The sequence below is a fragment of the Sapajus apella genome, unplaced genomic scaffold (assembly GCF_009761245.1).
Source record: "Sapajus apella isolate SASKATOON/1434 unplaced genomic scaffold, GSC_monkey_1.0 scaffold34, whole genome shotgun sequence".
Classification (NCBI taxonomy): domain Eukaryota; kingdom Metazoa; phylum Chordata; class Mammalia; order Primates; family Cebidae; genus Sapajus; species Sapajus apella.
Genome location: NW_022436974.1, coordinates 1,497,024 through 1,517,096, shown reverse-complemented (window position 1 = coordinate 1,517,096; position 20,073 = coordinate 1,497,024). Strand labels below are relative to the sequence as shown.

General features: G+C 41.1%; 1 protein-coding gene and 1 long non-coding RNA gene across 2 annotated transcripts in view; one reads left to right on the top strand and one right to left on the bottom strand.

The window, feature by feature from the left end:
• Window positions 1–6,417: 6,417 nt before the first annotated feature.
• Window positions 6,418–10,499, bottom strand: LOC116563151. Its single transcript, XR_004274247.1, has 2 exons — window positions 10,177–10,499; window positions 6,418–7,957 (listed from the first exon to the last, which is right to left on the bottom strand). It is a non-coding gene; the product is annotated as an uncharacterized LOC116563151 (long non-coding RNA).
• ARHGAP42 (Rho GTPase activating protein 42) overlaps window positions 9,767–20,073 on the top strand; it is a 304,364-nt gene continuing 294,057 nt past the window's right edge. Inside the window, exon 1 of the mRNA XM_032295706.1 lies at window positions 9,767–10,376. Within this exon, the coding sequence (XP_032151597.1) occupies window positions 10,223–10,376 (154 nt within the window). The 5' untranslated portion in view covers window positions 9,767–10,222. The remainder of the gene's footprint in view (window positions 10,377–20,073) is intronic.

Sequence of the window (20,073 nt, the reverse complement as noted above, 5' to 3'; positions counted from 1 at the left end):
GACCGCAACCTCCGCCTCCTGGGTTCAGGCAATTCTCCTGCCTCAGCCTCCTGAGTAGATGGGATTACAGGCATGCACCACCATGCCCAGCTAATTTTTTGTAGTTTCAGTAGAGACGGGGTTTCACCATGTTGACCAGGATGGTCTCGATCTCTTGACCTCGTGATCCACCAGCCTCGGCCTCCCAAAGTGCTGGGATTACAGGCTTGAGCCACCGCGCCCGGCCTCAATTTCCTTTTCTAAGACTGTTCTTCCCTCTTGAGGTCTACTAAGAAATGTTCTAGGTCATCTGTTCTCAAACTCTAGCCAACATGAGGATTACCTAGAGGATTTGTTAAAACACAGATGCGGTGGCTCACACCTGTAATCCCAGCACTTGAGGAGGCCGAGGCGGGTGGATCTCGAGGTCAGGAGTTCACGACCAGCCTGGCTAATATGATAAATTTCCGTCTCTACTAAAAATGTAAAAATTAGCTGAGTGTGGTGGCGTGTGCCCGTAGTCCCAGCTACTCGAGAGGCTGAGGCAGAAAGAATCGCTTGAACCCGGCAGGCGGATATTGCAGTGAGCTGAGATCACACCACTGTACTCTAACCAGGGCGACACAGTGAGACTCCATCTCAAGCAAAAAACAAAACAAAACAACAAAACACAGATGCTGGGCCCACCTGCAAGTTTTTAATTTTGTAGGTGGAAGGTGGAGCCCAAGATTTTGCAATTTTAACCACTTTCCAGATGATGCTGATGCTATTTATTTTTAGGTCCTCAGTATTTTATTCATTAATTTAGTAAAAAAATATTTACTGACCACACACTGTATGTGAGACATCCATTTTGCATAGCACTCTCTCTAGACCAGTCTTTTCCTAGAAGCCACCAGTGAAAATTCAGGTGCTTAAGGATTTGGAAATGCTTCTACTCAAAGCAGTTCTTTTTCCACTAGTTTGATTAGCAAGCATTTTATTTGGGACAGTAGTCTGGGAAACATACTAATCTAGGCTCAATTATTCCAAAAATCTTAATTAGTGAATGGAATGATGATTAATGAGTTCTTTTATTCTTGCCCTCCAAAATAGAATTTTATAGTTATACAGGACATTGATGAGGACTCAGTAAAGATCTTGGTTAGATCTTGTTTTCCTTGTTTTTTTTAAGCTATAAAAGTCATTTTTGGAACAATTTTCTACTTGATATTAATATTTTATCATATATTAATTTTCTTTAAGTTTTACTTCTGTTGGAGAATTTCCTTATTCTTTGGTGACTCATGTTAAAATATTTAGAGATTATGTGTCAAAATATCCAAAATTTAGTTTAAATGTTTCATATAGGCTGGGACACGGTGGCTCACACCTGTAAATCCTAGCACTTCGGAAGTCCTAGGCAGGCAGATTGCCTGATCTCAGAAGTTCAAGACCAGCCTGGGCAATGTGGCAAAACCCCAACTCTACTAAAAACACAAACAATTATTTGGGTCGGTGTCTGTAGTCCCTGCCACTTGGGAGAGTGAAGCTGGAGAATCACTTGAACCCGGGAGGTGGAGCTTTGCAGTCAGTTGAAATCGTGCCACTGCACCACTCCAGCCTGGGCAATACAGTAAGACTCTGTCTAAAAACAAATTTTTTTAAGTTTTCTATATATATATGTATATATATATAATGAGAAGTGATAAAACAAATATGACAAAATGTTGACATTTGTTGAATCCAAGTAGAAAGCATGTAGCTATCTATTCCATTATTTTTCCAACTTTTCTGTATGTTGGAAAATTTTCATAATGAAAAATTGGGGGGAAAGAAGGTTTAGAAGATTTATAATGATTCATTAAATATTCATTTTCCGTACCAATGAGATTTTCACCATATGGTAAAATGTTGTTCTACTTGACCACATAAAGTAACAGAGTTCAGAGAGCTTCACAGATTTTTGAAGCATTCTTTGAAAGATCGCAAAAAAATCATAGGGTGAAAAATACTGCAACATTAAATGGAACTGGGACTACTACTTTTATTTATCTAGTAAGCTAAAGCATAATCTCAGTAATCCACTTCTGTCTCACAATAAAACTTCAACAAACTGACATCTGGGAAAAACAATTTACTAACAAGTGTAAAAATAATAACTTTACTCTTCTGAAAAAAAATTTGTTATTATACCTGGTTTTGTAAAACCTAACAAATTTTGTAAAATTTTCTAATTCCATTAGCAGATAAAATTCACAGACAGAATGTAAGATAATATACCTTTTAAAGGATAAGACTATGTATCTTTATTCTTTATAAAAGAAGTTGCCACGGTGAGTACAGATTACAGATTCTTTCAGCTTTGTTCTTTTTTTTTTTTTTCCCATCTGAAATGTTCAAACAGTAGAGACTGTGGGTCTGTTCTTTTTCAATGATCCTTCTTATCACATTCATTAGTGTGCTTCACTGTGATTGAGTTATGACTTCTCTTTGCCGGATGTGGAGCCATTTATTTGAGTTAGTTTCCTTAAGCTCCTTCTGGGCTAGTTATTTTCCTCATCACGTCTTTCACTGCCTTTGCCAGGGCCTGTTACAGTATGCTGGATGGCAGCAGTTCTAGCGCAGATGTACTCATCGCCTGGAAGGACGGATAATGAGCTCCACTCCTTTCATGCTCAGTAGAGCTCCAGCAACACGTAGAGACCTCCGTGCCAAATGGGAAAAGCCTTTCTCTGCAAATCTGCACAGAAACCTCTGCCACAGAAATTGAAGAATGATTTTTAGAAGATTAAAAGGCACTCAAGTATTCAAAACAACATTTGTTAGGTATCATCTATGGGCTGGTAGCGTGCAAAGTGCAAGAGATACAAAGACAAATAAGATTTGCTCTAAAAGCTTAGAGTCTAAATGCAAAAAATGTAAATGTGGGAAAAGAGCTATATAAAAATAGGCCAGGTGCAGTAGCTCATGCCTGTAATCCCAGCACACCGGGAGGCCGAGGAGGGTGGGTCACGAGGTCAGGAGTTTGACACTGGCCTGGCCAACATAGTGAAACCCTGTAACTACTAAAAACACACACAAAAAATTAGCCAGGCATGGTAGTGGGTACCTGTAATCTCAACTACTCAGGAGGCTGAGGCAGGAGAATTGCTTTAACCCAGGAGGCAGAGGTTGCAGTGAGCTGAGATTGAGCCATTGCACTCCAGCCCAGGCAACAGTGCAAGACTCCATCTCAAAAAAAAAAAAGTATATATATATATATATATATATATATATTATTATATATATATAATGTGTATGATGCATCCCATTAGATTCATTGTGGTGTGGTCTTAGAGTCAGCGATGTCACTGTTTCTCCTGGGGCAAGGTATCTGGGTGTTTTTGTTGGTTTGTTGTGGTTCTTGGTTTTTGGTTTTGCATTTTGGGGCTTCAACATCCTCATCTTCATTACAAAATTCCTACCTCCACGGTTGTTGTGAGGATTTGTAGGCCTCATGGGACCATGGACAGTGTGGTTGCTCAGTAAACATTTGCTTCCTTTCTGTGTGCTCAGTGGCTGCTTTGAAATCCAGCAGAGGTCACGCTCATCCATCAGGGTTTCCGTGAGAGGTAAGAGAGGAACAGCACTTCCTCTTCTAATGCAGCTGCAAGTCTCTAAGCACACATGGATGGAGTGTCAAAAACACTCTGGTTGTAATTGATTGTCATTATTGGTTGGAAGAGATTTCTTGTTCTAACTTTGAGTCATAGAGGCATGGAAATGTCTCACGTCTAGAGCTAAAAATAACCCCAACGAAACAATGGATGTTATTTCATAGGACAGTAGGACAATATCTGGCACACAGTAAGGATTTAATAAATGATAGTCATTATCATTATCACTATCATCCTTCATTTTATACTTGGGAAAGGTGTAAAGCCTAATAGTTAAGTTGTCCTTAGTCACACAGCTAATAAATGCCTTTTGGGTGACCATTTGATTAATATCGCTACTATAATGTATTAGATTGAAAATTTGATTAGGCCAGGATTGAAGAAAATCTTTGCTTACTCTTCTTTCCAGCATCTACAGCAGCACAGACATATAATAGATACTTACAAATATTTGTTGAATGTGTGTGTGTGTGTGTGTGTGTAGCATGACTTTTTTACCAAGGTAGACCTGGATTGAAATCCCAACTCCAGTACCTTCTACATAAATTTAGGCAAGTTAACTACTTTCAGTTATACTTTTCTCACCTGTTAAAAATGGGGCTAATCAGGCCAGGTGCTGTGGCTCATGCCTTGGGAGGCTGAGGCGGATGGATCACCTGAGGTCAGGAGTTTGAGACAAGCCTGGCCAACATGGGGAAACCCCGTCTCTACTAAAAATACAAAAATTAGCTGGGCATGGTGGCACGCATCTGTAATCCCAGCTACTCGGGAGGCTGACGAAGGAGAATAGCTTGAACCTGGGAGGCGGAGGTTGTAGTGAGCCGCGATGGTACCGCTGCCCTCCAGCCTAGCCAACAAAAGCAAAACTCCATCTCTAAATTAAGTAATTAATTAATTAATTAAACTGGGGTTAATCAGGCTCAATATCTATTTCACATGCTTCTGGATAAGCTTAGATGAGGCAACACATGCAAAAACTATCATGCCTGGTATCCGTGGAGGGTGCTCCCTTTCGTTTTGTCTCCTTTTCCTGTGCTCTTCATGAACTCTTCTCTCAGAGTTAGTGAACATCATGGTTTGCCACAAGAGGGCAATACTGAAACGAAATCAAAATCCGTGCTAACAAACGTCTTCTAAATTAAGTCAATACTTCTCTCTCCCCCCCTCCTCTTTTTCTTTCTCTCTGCCCCTCATAAATGTAGTTAGTTGTTGAGTGTTTCTTGCCCAGATTCCTGTTCTTTTCCTTCATCCTGTTCATCTGAAATCTGCCATCATAATAAAATCTAGATTTGGCAGGGACTTTATAAATCATATTGCGTGGTGGCTCACATCTGTAATCCCAGCATTTTGGGACGCTGAGGCAGGAGCATTGCTTGGGCTTAGGAGTTCAAGACTAGCCTGGGCAACATAGCCAGACACCGTCTCTTAAAAAAAAAAAGTCATATTGTCACATAGAATTCCACTCTCTGCAGTTATGCTTGCTCCCTAGTTGACCTTGACTTCTGCTTCTGTGTCCCCTGTCAAGCTAACCCAACAGCCCTGAGTGTTTGTGCTATACTTTCCTCCCTGAGAAAGTGCCTCTTAATTATTCTAACTTTACCTCAAACTCAGCATAGGAGACTAAATCTAAACCTATGTATATTTCTTCTAAAGAAAATTAACACTTCAGAGTTATATAGGTTTAAATTTCAGAGTTATGTTGCATTCTTACCTCACCCACAAAAATCACACTATATTTCCTTCCTTTATTTAATCTGCTTACTGCCCATCTGTTGCCCAATCTCATCGGTACTTACCCCGTCTAAATATTCTTTTCTCATCTCTCAATCATTTGACTTTTTGGTCTTCCAACCATTGCTCTTTAGTCCATCTATTGGATAATGAGCTCTTGGAATGCATTGAGTCATACAATGTGGCTATGTTCTGTACTCTTCCTGTGAGAGACTCCCATTTCCTACCCCCGGGCAAAGTGAAGTTTCTTTTTCAACTCGTACTACATTTTGCACTTGTCTGTGCTTCATGGCAACTATGGAGGGGAAGCAGGGAAAGCTGTGTGCATTTGAGAGGGGTTCTACAATTTGTGAGAGCATTTGGTAACTGGAAAAGACAATATTACTAAGTCACATAGGCTGCTGTCACTAATGATGTGTACAGTTGCCCATCGGAAATACAATTTCATGCACCAACTAATTTTATAGAAATATGATGTTAGGAGCATTGTGTGTGACAATAATCATACTTTTAGTAAGCTAGAATAAAAAGATCTTGCTATGTCAGAGCTTAATCCAAACTTCCATTTTTGGCTGGCAGACGAATATTTTGGAAATTGTTGAGTCAAAAATTTAAGCAGGTTTAAATGCTTGTTTTCTTTTTGTTTCTTTGTTTGGTGTTTGTTTGTTTGTTTGTTTGTTTATTTAGAGACAGAGTCTCATTCTATTGCCCAGGCTGGAGTGCAGTGGCACAATCTCGGCTCATTGTAATGTCTGCCTTCCAGCTTCAAGGGATTCTCATGCCTCAGCCTCCCTAGTAGCTGCTGGGATTACAGGTGCACACCACCACACCCAGCTAATTTTTCTATTTTTAGTAGAGATGGGGTTTTACCATGTTGGCCAGGCTGGTCTTGAACTCCTGACCTTAGATGACTCATGCACCTGGGCCTCCCAAAATGCTGAAATTACAGGCTGAGCCACCGGGCCCTGGCCCCTCATTATGTGTTTTAAATGTATATCTGATTCTTACTTCTTTTTTGCTTCTCTTTTTGATGATTGAATCATCTATGTGAAATAAGACAAACACAAAGTGCAAATATTGTATAAGTTCACTTATGTGAGGTGCCTACGTTTTCAAATTCATAGAGACAGAAAGTAGAATGGTTCCTAGGAGATGGGAGGAGGCGCAACCAAGAAGAAACCCTTGGTTTCTGTTTAGTCATCTCGTACAGGCTTGAACTTAACCTCAGAATATCTGAGTCTGAGTCTTTCAATTAATATCTGCATAATTAATTGAAAAATAAAAGTAGCTCGACAGTAACACTTACTGAGTACATACAAAGAAAATGCCAGGCTTAAGTGTCAGCATGATCTAGGTCAAGAAAAGTTTTAGGCAGATTTACAAATACCATATATTAGTTTAATATCCTCTTCTATCTATTTGTTCTCAAAAACAAGCAAATAAAGCCCCACACATCCCATTTCAGAATCAGGAAAACAGAGACATTTCTCTGTGGCAAAGAGCTTGTCAGCCAATAATATCAGTGAAGCTTCCCATGCAGCTTACAGTGTCATGTGTTATGAAGTGGAAATTTCTGGAAAAGCTACATTTCAATCCATTAAATTTGTTTATAAAAACAAGCTTGCAGGTATTGCTGATCTTTTATATAGAAAATCTATTCTCTTGGAAAGAATCCGGTTCAGTTAATTAGGATGGAGAGAATAATGGATGGAAACAACAGTTCAAAACTGACAGTAAATCCACCTCAAACCAAAAGCATTTCTGATTTTTCTCAAGTAGCTGTGTTAATGTGGCATAAGAGAAAGCCTGACTAGCAGGTATAATTAAAATATGAATCACAGGAATAAGGTATGAGTAACCCTGAGAACACCTACAATAAATAAGTCCATTATAACATGATAAGCTTTGGAGACTCCTGAGTGAAGGGTAGGAGAAAAAAATCCTAATTCCATGTAAAGGCAACGATGGGCCTGAGTGCAAACATACTGATAAATGGTGGCATCAATGCCTTAGTACAGCATCTGTGTGAGACTGTGGAACATAGCATATTCTGCCTTATGCTATATGGGTACTTGTTCTCTGCATTTTCTTTTTCTGAGAACTGCTTGAGGTCGTGTATAAGGCTTTTTCTATCTTTTTATAGAAATCACTTCCTCACCCAGGCCTTAGTCATGTAGACAGTAGACATAAAACATATAATTACATGCATGAATGGGTAAATGATAACCCCACCTTAGCATCTACAATACATCTGCCCTGGCATGTAAGACTTTTAAGAAAACTGAAATTTGGCATCGAATATATTAAATGCAACTTATGAAACACTGTTGATGCATTTTTAAGGAATTAATCATAGCACTACGATTTAATGAAAAACAAGAAGAGAATGTTATGTTATATCACGTTTCATATCTCAGCAGTTGGCATTGGATTCGGTTGTTGGGAACAGCAACATGGCAAAAGTTGAAAGGAAACTGACCTGAGTGGTTTTTTGTCTTTCAGGCAGAGTAATGAGTAAATACAAAATCACCTCAGGTGAAAAACTGCTGTTTATGTCATGTCATTCCATTAACTGACAAACAGAATTACTGCCTCTCCCTTCCCCAACCCTGGAAAAAGAAAAAAAATAAAAGAGTAGTTAACAAACACAAATTCAACACTTGGAGTTAAAATGACTCTAATGGTGATTGGCCATTTTGCCAATATGTTGAGGACTAAAGATGTAAATATGGATGGAAGGTATTTTGAGACAGAGCCCTCTGTCACCCAGGCTGGGGGGCGATGGAGCAATCTCCGCTCATGGCAACCTCCACCTCCCGGATTCAAGTGATTCCCCTGCCTCAGCCTCCCAAGTAGCTGGGACTACAGGCGCGTGCCACCATGCCCAGCTAATTTTTGTATTTTTAGTAGTCAGGCTGGTCTCCAACTCCTGACCCAAATGATTCTCCTGCCTCAACCTCCCAAAATGCTGGTATTACAGGCATAAGCCACTGAGCCTGGTCCATACTGTTTACACGATCTTATCTGTTGTAAGTTTACATGTTATTTTTCATGCTTACGTACATTTAAGAAAATTGAAACCAAAAATCTTGACTGTCTCTGAAACTTAATTGGGAAAAATGTAAAGCACTTTAATGGAATTTTCCCCATGATCTATAGAATAGTTTTTAAACAGATGGTTCATATGAACAAAGCAATGAAAACGTAGAAATTAAAAGCAGATCCTTAAGAACAATATCTGAGTTCTCAGAAATCCTATGGATGATGTCAGGACGAGATGTAAAGCAGTCGTTTCTTTTGCAGTCAAGGTTTTTTTTTTTTTTTTTTTTTTTTTTTTTTTTTTTTTTTTTGAGACAGAGTTTCGCTCTTGTTACCCAGGCTGGAGTGCAATGGCGCGATCTCGCTCACCGCAACCTCTGCCTCCTGGGTTCAGGCAATTCTCCTGCCTCAGCCTCCTGAGTAGCTGGAACTACAGGCATGTGCCACCATGCCCAGCTAATTTTTGTATTTTTAGTAGAGACGGGGTTTCACCATGTTGACCAGGATGGTCTCGATCTTTTGACATCGTGATACACCCGCCTTGGCCTCCCAAAGTGCTGGGATTACAGGCGTGAGCCACCGCGCCCGGCAAGCGCTGTCAAGGTTTTAAGGGAACAGAAATTTATTAGGTGAACCACCACCGGAGGAAGGGTAATGCCTGTGGGTAGGAATTAACTGTTAATTTGAAACTCCAGTCCACTTCAACAATTTGAAAATCTCCCTGCTCCTAGGACAATTCCAACCAGGTGCCAATACGAGAGACTACTATTGTGATGCAAACAGGTATTCTTCTAGAAGTTAGAGCACTTAAGTAGAGTGGGGATGACTTGAAAAATTGTCCCACCTTCCCAGCAACGGAGCGGGGACGGGGGGAACCTCCAGGCCGGATCAGTGAAACTGAGGGGTGGGTGAGCGACTGGACAACTTTTCAACGTGGAATTCAAATGCATTCGGTGGGGAAGTGTGAAGCAAAATCTAAACGAGCGCTAGACAGCAGTATCTTCCATGTACGCTTCAAAACTTTAGGGAAACTTAACGTTGGTTTTTCTTCCAGAGAATTCTAGGGAGTGGGTGGAGGGGACGACTGTTAGGGGAGGTATATAGGGAGTCAGATCCTTTCGTGGGGCGGAGGACGCCGAGGTGTCAACCAGGGCTAGCCAAAACCAGGGGCCCAAGAGGGGACGGGGTCAACACCCCAGCCAAGGCAGGAGCGCAAGCGCGCGACTGCTGCGCGGGGAGCCCTGGAGCCAAGTGCGGGCCGGCGGCTGGGGCAGGAGGGTGAAGGGGCGAAGGGGCGGGGTGGCGCGGGGTGGGAGCGCGCGGCGGGGAGGAGGGTCTGGGAGCCCGAGTGCGATTTGCAAGCTCTCTGAGCCTGCGTCCGCCGAGGGGGAGGGCTTTCCCCAGCCGGGCTGGAGTTGCGGCTGAGCGCTGCTTCTGGCTCACAACGCCGCCGCCGACTGTCAGGAGAGCTGGAGAGTGGAGCTGCCGGAAGTGTCTGCGCGCCGTGAGAGAAGCTTCCCCGCTCCGGCCGCGGCCCGGAGCCGCGCCGCCCCAGCGCTCGGAATAACGATGCGTCCCGGCGACCACAAGCTGAGCGGACCCGCGCCTCGGTCCGCCGCCCGCGCCTGCGCTCGCCTCGCCTCGGGGGAGGAAGACTGAGCCCGGCGCCCGCGGCGCGGCGCGCGGGCCCCGTTTCCTTCGCGCAGCCAGTCCCCTCGCGTCCCGGCGCCTTCCCTGCGATCGCGCGTCCCCAGCACCCGCCGCCGCTGCCGGCCGCCCCCGCCCTGACCGCCGGCCGGGACGTGCCCGCGGCCGCCGCCAGCAGCGCCTGTGCCATGGGGCTGCCCACTCTGGAGTTCAGTGATTCCTACTTGGACAGCCCGGATTTCAGGGAGCGCTTGCAGTGTCACGAGATTGAGCTGGAGCGAACCAACAAGTTCATCAAGGAGCTCATTAAGGACGGCTCTCTGCTCATTGGGGCGCTGAGGAGTAAGTCGGGCTGGCGGGGGAGCGAGCACCCGGATCCAGAGAGTCCCTGCGGGGTGCGGGTCCGAAGGGTGGGTTGGAGGAGTCGGAGCTTCTTTTGTTTGAATGGATTTGGCGACAAAAGCTGAAGAGCTCCCCTGCTGGTGGCCAACAAAGTTTGTTCTTAGGTGTTCTTTACTTATTTACTTCCTTGTCTACAGAGAAGGGAAAGTTCTCTACTGGGTATTGGAATATATCCTGAGGAAAGTCGTTCAAAGTCATCTTTCTGTGTAATGCGCCTACGAAGATGTTGGAGACTTTAACTTTTTTTTTTTTTTTTAAATTTATTGTGTCTCTTAATAGTTTGAACTAAAAAAGCCCTTAAGGGGGGAATCAAGAGTTTGTCTTAAAGATAAAATTAAGCTAGTTTAGTGATATTCAAAGAAAATTATTAATTTCTTCCATACATCAGTGGCTCTTCATTGGACACATTGAGTTGGCTTTTTAAAAAGCATTCATTTGCAGTTTTGCCATTTTGTAAGATGATCGAAGACAGCATGACACCAGCGCATTTTAACTGCAAATTTTCTGTGCGTGTTAGTTTTGGTTTGCATTGTGTGTGGTGTTGGGCATGTCATTGGGTCTAAAAGGCAATCAGAACTTCTGGTGATCTATACAGTATAATGACTGTTATATTCTATAATACAGGGTTTCTTGTACCTCCTTTCCCATACACCTCCTTACCGAATTTTCCGTCCTTTCTCTTTTTATCCCCTGGATCTTGGCTTTCAATGACTGACCTAAGAGTATCTGAAACACAAGGGTTTCTTTTACAGAGAATTGAGCATAACTGCATGATGTGGCTTGCCACCTTTCCCAGGAGGTATTTGCATCTTTTAAAATTTTTATTTATTGCTTTTTTTTTCCCCCATCTTCAAAGGAGGCTGTGAAAAGTATTTGCGTCTTAATAAAGGCTTCTGCATGTTTTAGCTACTGAAATGAAGCCCTGGAATCTCTGATCACTTAAAACTGGGTGAATGAGATATTTTCGAAAGGTAGAGAGATCTATTAACCCCTAGGACATATAGGGGGCATCATCTTTGTATAACAACGTGATAGGGTTGTGTATGCCTAAAACAGCATGGGATCTGTATTTTGAAACATGTATTAGCAGTAAGGGTGGCGCTTAGTAAGATGCTTTGAAATTAGTGTGCTCCAAAATAATTTTTCTTTTAACCATCCCAAATGCGAAAACATTTACTTAACCACTTGTGTTACTTATCCAAAGTAAAGATAATATATTTTATGCCCATATTCACTTAATTCCTGCATTTGAGGCTGCTACTGATAATGGTATTTACTGTGATTTGTGAAAAATATAGTTTATCTGCCATTCTTGCCACCCTGCATAAACACTAAAGTCTCGTGGGACTAGCCTCTGCATCTAAGAAAAGAAAGCATGATGCCTCTTCAGAAAGAGCTGCATCTCAAGAGTGTCAAATGCCAAGCTGATTCTTGCTGGAGGTGCCAGAGTTCTACATTTTTCTCCCCACTCTGCTTGAGATAAACTTTAGTGTTTCAGAAGTTGAAAATACTTACATACCTGTGATAAATGCTCTGACATGTACATTATTTTATAAGTGACATTACATACATTATTATGATGGTTGAATCTAGCCTTGTAAAAATCAGGTGATTCCCATCATTATAGGTTTGTTCTTCCAATCATAAGTGAAATCTTGGGAGTGTAGTCTCTTTGAAGAGATAGGCCCTGGATCATTAATTTGGCTTATGCACTTAAAATATACAATCTGCTGTCTTTCTAGGATTCTTTTTTTAAATTTTTTGGTGCCGTAACTGGGATCTAGGATTCTTAAGTTTGTGGTGAGAGTGTATTACTTTAACTAATGTTTGATTATTACTTCTTTCATTGTGGAAAGGAAGATTTGTTTCCTTGGTAATGAGTTCACAACAGCATTTGCCAAATGGGAGAGATTTTGGAGCAAAGAAACCCTTGAAGTCACACTATAGCACTGTTTTTTTTTCCCTACCAAGCTACCTTTTGTCCCTTGGGGTGGATGCTCTGAGGCCAGGCTGCAGCTTCTTGGATAGGAGGAGTGTGTCAAAAGGCCTGCTTGGTTCTATGACTGGCTGCCCCTGCCCTGCCCACTAGCCCAGACATGTCCCCTGGCACAGCTGGCATTGCCTGTACCATGGGGTCCATACCACTGTGGGAGCCTCCCTGTACCATGAGTCTGCCCCCTCCACTAAGGGAGCCCTTCTTCCCTCAGTCTGTCCTTTCTGTTTTTCTTTCCGGCCTGGGGAGGACTTCACCTTCCCTAACTTCATACAGACTATTTCAATAGATGTGTCCATTATCCATTTCATTTTTTTTTTTTTTAGCACTGCTCTGTTATTTTTAGTAATAGTTAATGCATTCTTAATGTAACCTCGTTTAGCAGACAATCATCAATGTATTTCTAAGCATATTATATTATTTTTATCCCTGTTAACTTTTCTCGTGAGAATTTTGGCTTGCACTCTTGGTTAATACATCATGCCTGACTGTTCCACTAAAGCTCCTTCAAGTTGAATTAGAAGATTTCAATTCAGTTAGATGATTTCAATGTTAAATAATACATACAAGATAACTTAACATGTGTTTAAATATGCATTATTATGTTTCAGATTCATGTCCACTTGGAGAAAAAGGATAATAATTAATTAAGTGTATTGACCTAGACTTACATTTGAATTGTGGTGTTATCAAGTACCGTGTGATTAGTTGGCAAGTGAGTTAACCTGTCTTAGTTCTAACTTTCCGGTGAAATGAGGAAAATCTATAAAAATCTTACCATTTGGAGCCAGGCGCAGTGGCTCAAGCCTGTAATCCCAGCACTTTGGGAGGCTGAGGCGGGTGGATCACGAGGTCAAGAGATCGAGACCGTCCTGGTCAACAAGGTGAAACCCCGTCTCTACTAAAAATACAAAACATTAGCTGGGCATGGTGGCGCGTGCCTGTAATCCCAGCTATTCAGGAGGTTGAGGCAGGAGAATTGCCTGAACCCAGGAGGCGGAGGTTGCGGTGAGTGAGATCACGCCATTGCACTCCAGCCTGGGTAACAAGAGCGAAACTCCGTCTCAAAAAAAAAAAAAAAAAAAAAATCTTACCATTTGGATTATTCATTTATTTTGTTATATGCCATGTAGACATTTTGTGAGTGATAGTTGAAAACATCCTTACTGGTGAATAGAATTTTACTTAATGCTGTATGACTGGACATTTCTACCCTTTTTATCAAATATAATTCTTAGAACTGTGTCCTTTTTAACAGGTGTCAGTCTTAAAATTTGAGCTATGAAAAATTACTTTTGCTTATTAATTTCTTTCCTTTTATAAATTATATTCAAAGAAACATTTCAAAATTGATTTCTCATATAATTTACCCTTTACTTGTTTTAGTCTTTATTTACTTTTGAATTCAGAGTCATCTTTAAGTAAAATGAGGTTGTAAGAATACACACATCCCAAAAAAGAGACAAAAAGAGAATAGATAGAATGGAAACTTGATAAGCAAGAAGATTTTTATTTGTTTATTTTTTTGAGACAGTGTCACTCTGTCACCCAGACTGGAGTGCAGTGGTGCAAACACAGCTTACTACAGCCTCTACCTCCCAGGCTCAGGTGATTCTCCCACTTCAGGCTCCCCAGTAACTGGACTGTAGGAATGCGCCACCAGCCCAGGCTAATTTTTTGATATTTTTTTGTAGAGTCGGGGTTATTACCATGTTGTCCAGCCTGGCCTCATCAAACCCCTAGGTTCAAGTGATCTGCCTGTTCCACCTCCCAAACTGCTGAGATAACAGGCCTGAGCTACCACACCCAGTGCCACAAGATCCTAAGTGTTCTAACCACACACACAAAAGTGATAAGTATAATGATTATATTAGCTTGAGTTAGCCATTCCACAGTGTATCAAATATACATATCATCATGTTATGTATATCAAAACATTATATATATTGTATACCATAAATGTATACAACTTTTATTTGTCAATAGAAAGAGAAGAAAAAATAAATAGCAAGAGCGACACTCCTTGAGTTGAATTGGTTGGGTGGGGAGAGCATTATCAGCATTCTTTCTCCACCCTACCCTGTGGCATCTTGGCTGTCCTTTCTTCCTTACTTTAGTCTTCTAGTTCCCTTAAGCTGGAACTGGCCTTCTGTTTGGTCTACTTTTTGGAGACAGTTTATAAACTCGTATGTTTATATTGATCAAAGGAAAAAGAAAATAATGGACTCTGGTATAGATTTAATTATTTATTATGACAATTAAATATACACAAGCATGAAACTATAATTCTAGACTTATAACACTCGTGCAATCTTGAAAGCAAATCAGTTTACAAAGTAAATAAAAACAATATTGTGAAAGCAATACAAAACTTGTCAGCAACATTTAGTTAATCTAATTCACGATGTTATTGTGCTGAAGCTAATTTTCTTCTCAGAGATTGCTGATAATATCTGGTGTGTTGTTGATGATTCATTTTCTTACTACTTTTCCCAGTTGCAACCTGCAGTTGAGACTCTTCTTGCCCTGATGATGGCCTTCCTTCCATCAGAAGCTTTATTTGTTTATTACCCAGTCATATTGCCTTTGTTCTGGCAGCAGTTGTTGCTGGCACTGGTGATCCATGACACAAACGAGGATGGCACCGATTATGTTGATGATGCGGACAATCCAGTAATTAAGACGTTAGCCAGAGGGGAGTGCAGTTTCTTAAAAGTGTCTATCGTAAGTGTCCACAGACCTCAGCTTGAGATACACTGCTGTGATACATTTATGATTTGGGAATTAAGTGGGTGTTTATGGTAAAGGAAAACCCTAAGTGCGAATAGCAGATGGAAATGTCTTAGACAAGATGAAGTACTGCTGCCTTCCATTTGCCGTGTTTCACTAACTCAACTTAGCCTTTTTTCCCTTAGTGCTTTATTTTTTAAGCCAGCTTTGATTTTGTGTGTGTGTTCAGGGCCCTCTTTGCTATTAGAATTTTTGGTGGCACAAGGAAAGAATTAAAAGGGGGGCAAAAGGCAGGTTTACAAAATTGGAGACTTCCCATAGTTACTGCACTATTTACTTGGTCACCCCTTAGCTTCTTCTAAGAACTGCCATTGTTTTAGGCTATTTTTGGTTATTTGAATTTGCATGTAGGTTGTTTTTAAAGTGGAACTCATTGTAGATGCATGTTTATTCTGCAAGAGTTCCTCATTCCACTAAGGTTGTTTGCTTGTGTAGTTGGGCAGCCTAATCAGAAGTATGGAGGTCTAATTACTTCAACCATTCATTTACTTCTTATAATCATTAGAATTTAAGTTAAATGAGCAGAAGTAATTGCGCCTTTCAGATGAGCTGTAATTAATTTTAGGAACTGGTAGGGTAGGAATGTGGTGCTTTAAGGTTCTGTTTCCAGAGACCTGTTGCAACTAAAAGCAGTTATACTTGTGTTAATTTAAATGGGAGCCTTGGTGCTCATGAGAAATTAAATTGGGCTGGCTATTTACTTCCATCTACCTCTCTTCTCATGCTCTCCATGAGCTAAATAGATGCCCTTTAACAGTATCTTTGTTTCTCCTAGATTTCTTTTTTCAGCAGGTAGTAATTAAAGACCTCTCCTGGGTTAGGTCAGAGAATGTGTTGCTGTTGGAACGAAAAACAGTTCCTGTCTAGTGGAGACTGGCTTAGCAATAACCACCTTTTGTACTGCCTCCTGTTACAGTTATGATCAAGGTACTTTAGAGTGCAGGAAACTCAGGTAACTGCTACACTTTAAGTCACTGAAAAGCAGAGTTAGCAAGTGTACGTTCATTTATTAACATTTCTTAGTGTACAGTGCTGATTGTGTTAATGATGGTGTTTAAGAATTACTCAGATTATATAAGATGAAAATGTTAATGCTTACATTAGGATTGCTTTCTTTTCTTTTTCTTTTTTTTTTGACAGAATCGCGCTCTGTCATCCAGGCTGGAGTGCAGTGACATAATCTTGGCTTGCCGTAACCTCTGCCTCCTGGGTTCAAGCAAGTCTCCTGTCTTAGCCTCCCAAGTAACTGGGATTACAGGTATGCGCCACCCCCTACCAGGCTAATTTTTTATATTCTTAGTAGAAATGGGGTTTCACCTTGTTGGCCAGGCTGGTCTGAACTCCTGGCCTCAAGTGATCCACCCACCCAGATTGCTGGTATTACAGGCATAAGCCACAGCACCTGGCCAGGATTGCTTTGGTGTCAAGTGCAGTTTTTATTAATGCATATATTGAGAGTGGCAAATCTTTTATCTAGATTCATAAGCGGAAATAATATCCCAATATTTTAAAATTAGGATATTATGCTGCATTAAGTAAATGATATGCATCATTGAAATGTTTGTTTTAGATAGATAAGAAAGGTTGAAGGAAAGGGGGTTTATATAGTCTTGAGTCACTTTCATGAATATTGATTTCTTGCCAGAGCTGTGATTGCCAGTTTTTCTGGCATAGCCATCCCTATGGTATGGATAATACTTTCTGCTCATTTCAGTCTTGTAGGAAAGACTGGCTTCAGTGGGTGGCAGATGGGTCTGCAGGGAAGCTGGTTTGTCTTCCCTTTTCTCTAGCCTGCTGAACCTCTGCCTAGCATCTAATAATCCTTATAGTATATCTCCAGTGGATCAGACCTCATCAACCACGGGCTGCTTCTGGCTGACTTTCATCCTGAAAATTAAAATCACTTGCTGAGGCCACGCACAGTGGCTCATGCCTGTAATCCCAGCACTTTGGGAGGCTGAGTGGGCAGATCACTTGAGGTCAGGAGTTCAAGACCAGCTTGGCCAACATGGTGAAACTCTCTCTATTAAGATTACAAAAAAAATTAGCCAGGCATGGTGGTGCATGCTTGTAATCACAGCTACTCAGGAAGCTGAGGCAGGAGAATAGCTTGAACCCAGGAGGCAGAGGTTGCAGTGAGCGGAGATTGCGCCATTGCACTCCAGCCTAAGTGACAGAGTGAGACTCCGTCTCAAGAAGAAGTAAAAAATAATAAAACCACTTGCCGAGTACCTGGATCTATAAGGCACAGGAGCTATGCCTCATCTTTTGAAGCTGTCATATTTTGAGTTATAATGGCAGGTTTTTGTATAAGCGTAGCAACTTACATAATATTTGTTCACCTTAATGGCCCTTGAAGCAAAGGAAAAGAACCAGGGTGATAACAGGACTGTCAATGGAAATGTAATTCTTTTAATTATTTTGTCTTTGGCTAGGTGAATTTAAACATCAGCCTGGATATTTCTGGTAAGATAGATCCTTCTTTGTAGGTTTCATTTAATCAGAATATTTGATTAATCAGAATACTCCATTCATTGTTTTTTTTTTTTCGAATACTCCATTCTTTATATCTGGAGTATTCTGATTATGTTATCAAGAATCCAATTATAATACTAAAGAAAGTGTTTTGGTGAAACACAAATAGAGCACTGTGTGTAGGGAATGTGAATTGTGGAATAGTAAGGTACCTTCTAGTAGCTAATAATCTGCCAGTTTTCCCAACTTTTTCCTTTTTGCAGACAAGGGAATACATAAAAGAAGAAAAATAAGCCTGAATTTTCTAGGATTTTGAGACTAATTCTTCTAATTTAATTTTTACATCGAATACAGTGGGAAAAGGCTAGGATAAGACTAATAGTGGCTGGGCATGATGGCTTACAGCTGTAATCCCAGTGCTTTGGGAAGCCGAAGGAGGTGGATCACTTGAGCTCGTTGGAGACCAGCTGGGGCAATATGACAAAACCTGTCTCTACAAAATATACCAAAGATTAGCTGGCTTGGTGATGCGTGCTTGTAGTCCCAGCTACTTGGGAGGCTGAGGTGGGAAGATTAAAGATTAATTGAAGATCGGGAGGTTGAGGATGCAGTAAACCTTAATCGTGCCACTCCATTCCAGCCTGGACAACAGAGCAATACCCTGTCTCAAAAAACAAACAAACAAACAAAACCTAATAACACTTTGTAGATTACTTTATGTAAAATCAATTATGACTGATTTTCAGTTCCAATTTTTAGATTCTGTGGTAAAAGTCTATTTTTAAGAATTTCTTATTTTATTTTATTTTTTAGAGACAGGGTCTTGCTATGTTTCCCAGGCTAGAGTGCAGTGGCTACTCGGAGGCGCTATCGCCTCAAAGTCTTGGCTTCATTCAGTTCTTCCACCTCAGCCTCCTGTGGAGCTGGAATTAGAGGAACGTGCCACAGCAGCCATTTCAAAAGGTCTCAAGTTTTTTTTTTTTTTTTTTTTTTTTTTTTTTAATAGGACGGGCTTTCACCGTGTTGGTCAGGCTGGTCTTGAACTCTCAACCTCAGGTGATCCGCCCGCCTTGGCCTCTAAAATGCTTGGATTGCAGGCATAAGCCACCATGCCCGGCCAAAAGTCTCAATTTTTAAAGGTATTTTTAAAATGCCAAACATGACATTTAAAAATGTTGGTTTATCTGACTTGGTGATCATCTCTGCGTATATTGGAGAGTGTCTTCTATTTGTTAAGAATGGGGAACCATCCTAGGAGGGTTCTGTGCTAGGCAGTAAGCAAAAAAAATTGGAAAATTGCTGCCTGTATAGAAACTTGCTAGATTAATAATAGTACTATCCCTGAATCTTGGCTTTACTGTGGAAAAAAATAGATCGACACGGAATGACATTCTTTCATTTGGAAGTTAGGCACATTCATCAGTAATGGAATTTCTATGATATTTCCTCATGCAAATCTAAAAAGCCGTATTGCCTGCTGCTCTGTGAAAGACATGCCAAATAGTGTTCCCTCCTGTGTAAATATATACTGGAGCTTATCCAAATGAAAGACCCAGGTTCCGTTCTCTCTTTTGTGTACAGGAAAAGTGATGATTTAATTTGGAAACCTGGTCTGTGTCTGTGTGTGGATGGGAGTGATAAGGCACTAATAGAAATGAGTGTTCCGTGTAGTGTATTATCCCTTTCCAAATGAGAGCTCTGTGAATTGGTTTTCGTTCGCTGTTCTGAGAATTTTCTCTTCTTCATTTATTTAATTTCCTTATTCTTTAAAATGTCTGAATGAAAGATATGGCCCAAAAGGGGTGAGGGTGGAAGTGAATAGCAAGGGGAAGCAAATTAAAGTCAGTTGTGACAACGATTTACATATTAGAGTTTTGGAACTTGCATTAGACTTTCTCTTCCTTCTATGAAAAAGTTACTCTGTAACACTAGAGAATCAAAAGACTCTGAGACTAGCCTTCCAACTGCTTTATTAATTTATTTTAAAGCATTTTTTAATTAAAGAATTAATTTTTTGGAGAGATAGGGACTCACTATGCTGCCTTGGCTTGTCTCCAACTCCTAGCTTCAAGCAATCCTCCCACCTCAGCCTCCCAAGGTGTTGGGATTACAGGCATAACCGCCACGCCCAGCCTTCTAACTGTTTTAAATGTTGGTTGTTGGGGCTAGGCCTGTTAGTTTCATGCCTGTAATCCCATCACTTTGGGAGGCTGAAGTGGGAGGATTGTTTGAGGCCAGGATTTCAAGACTAGTCTGGGCAACACTTTGAGACCTGTCTCTATAGAAAAAAGAAAATTATCTGGATGTGGTGGTGTGCACCTATAGTCCCAGCTACTTTGGAGGCTGAGGCAAGAGGATCACTTGAGCCCAGGAGGTCAG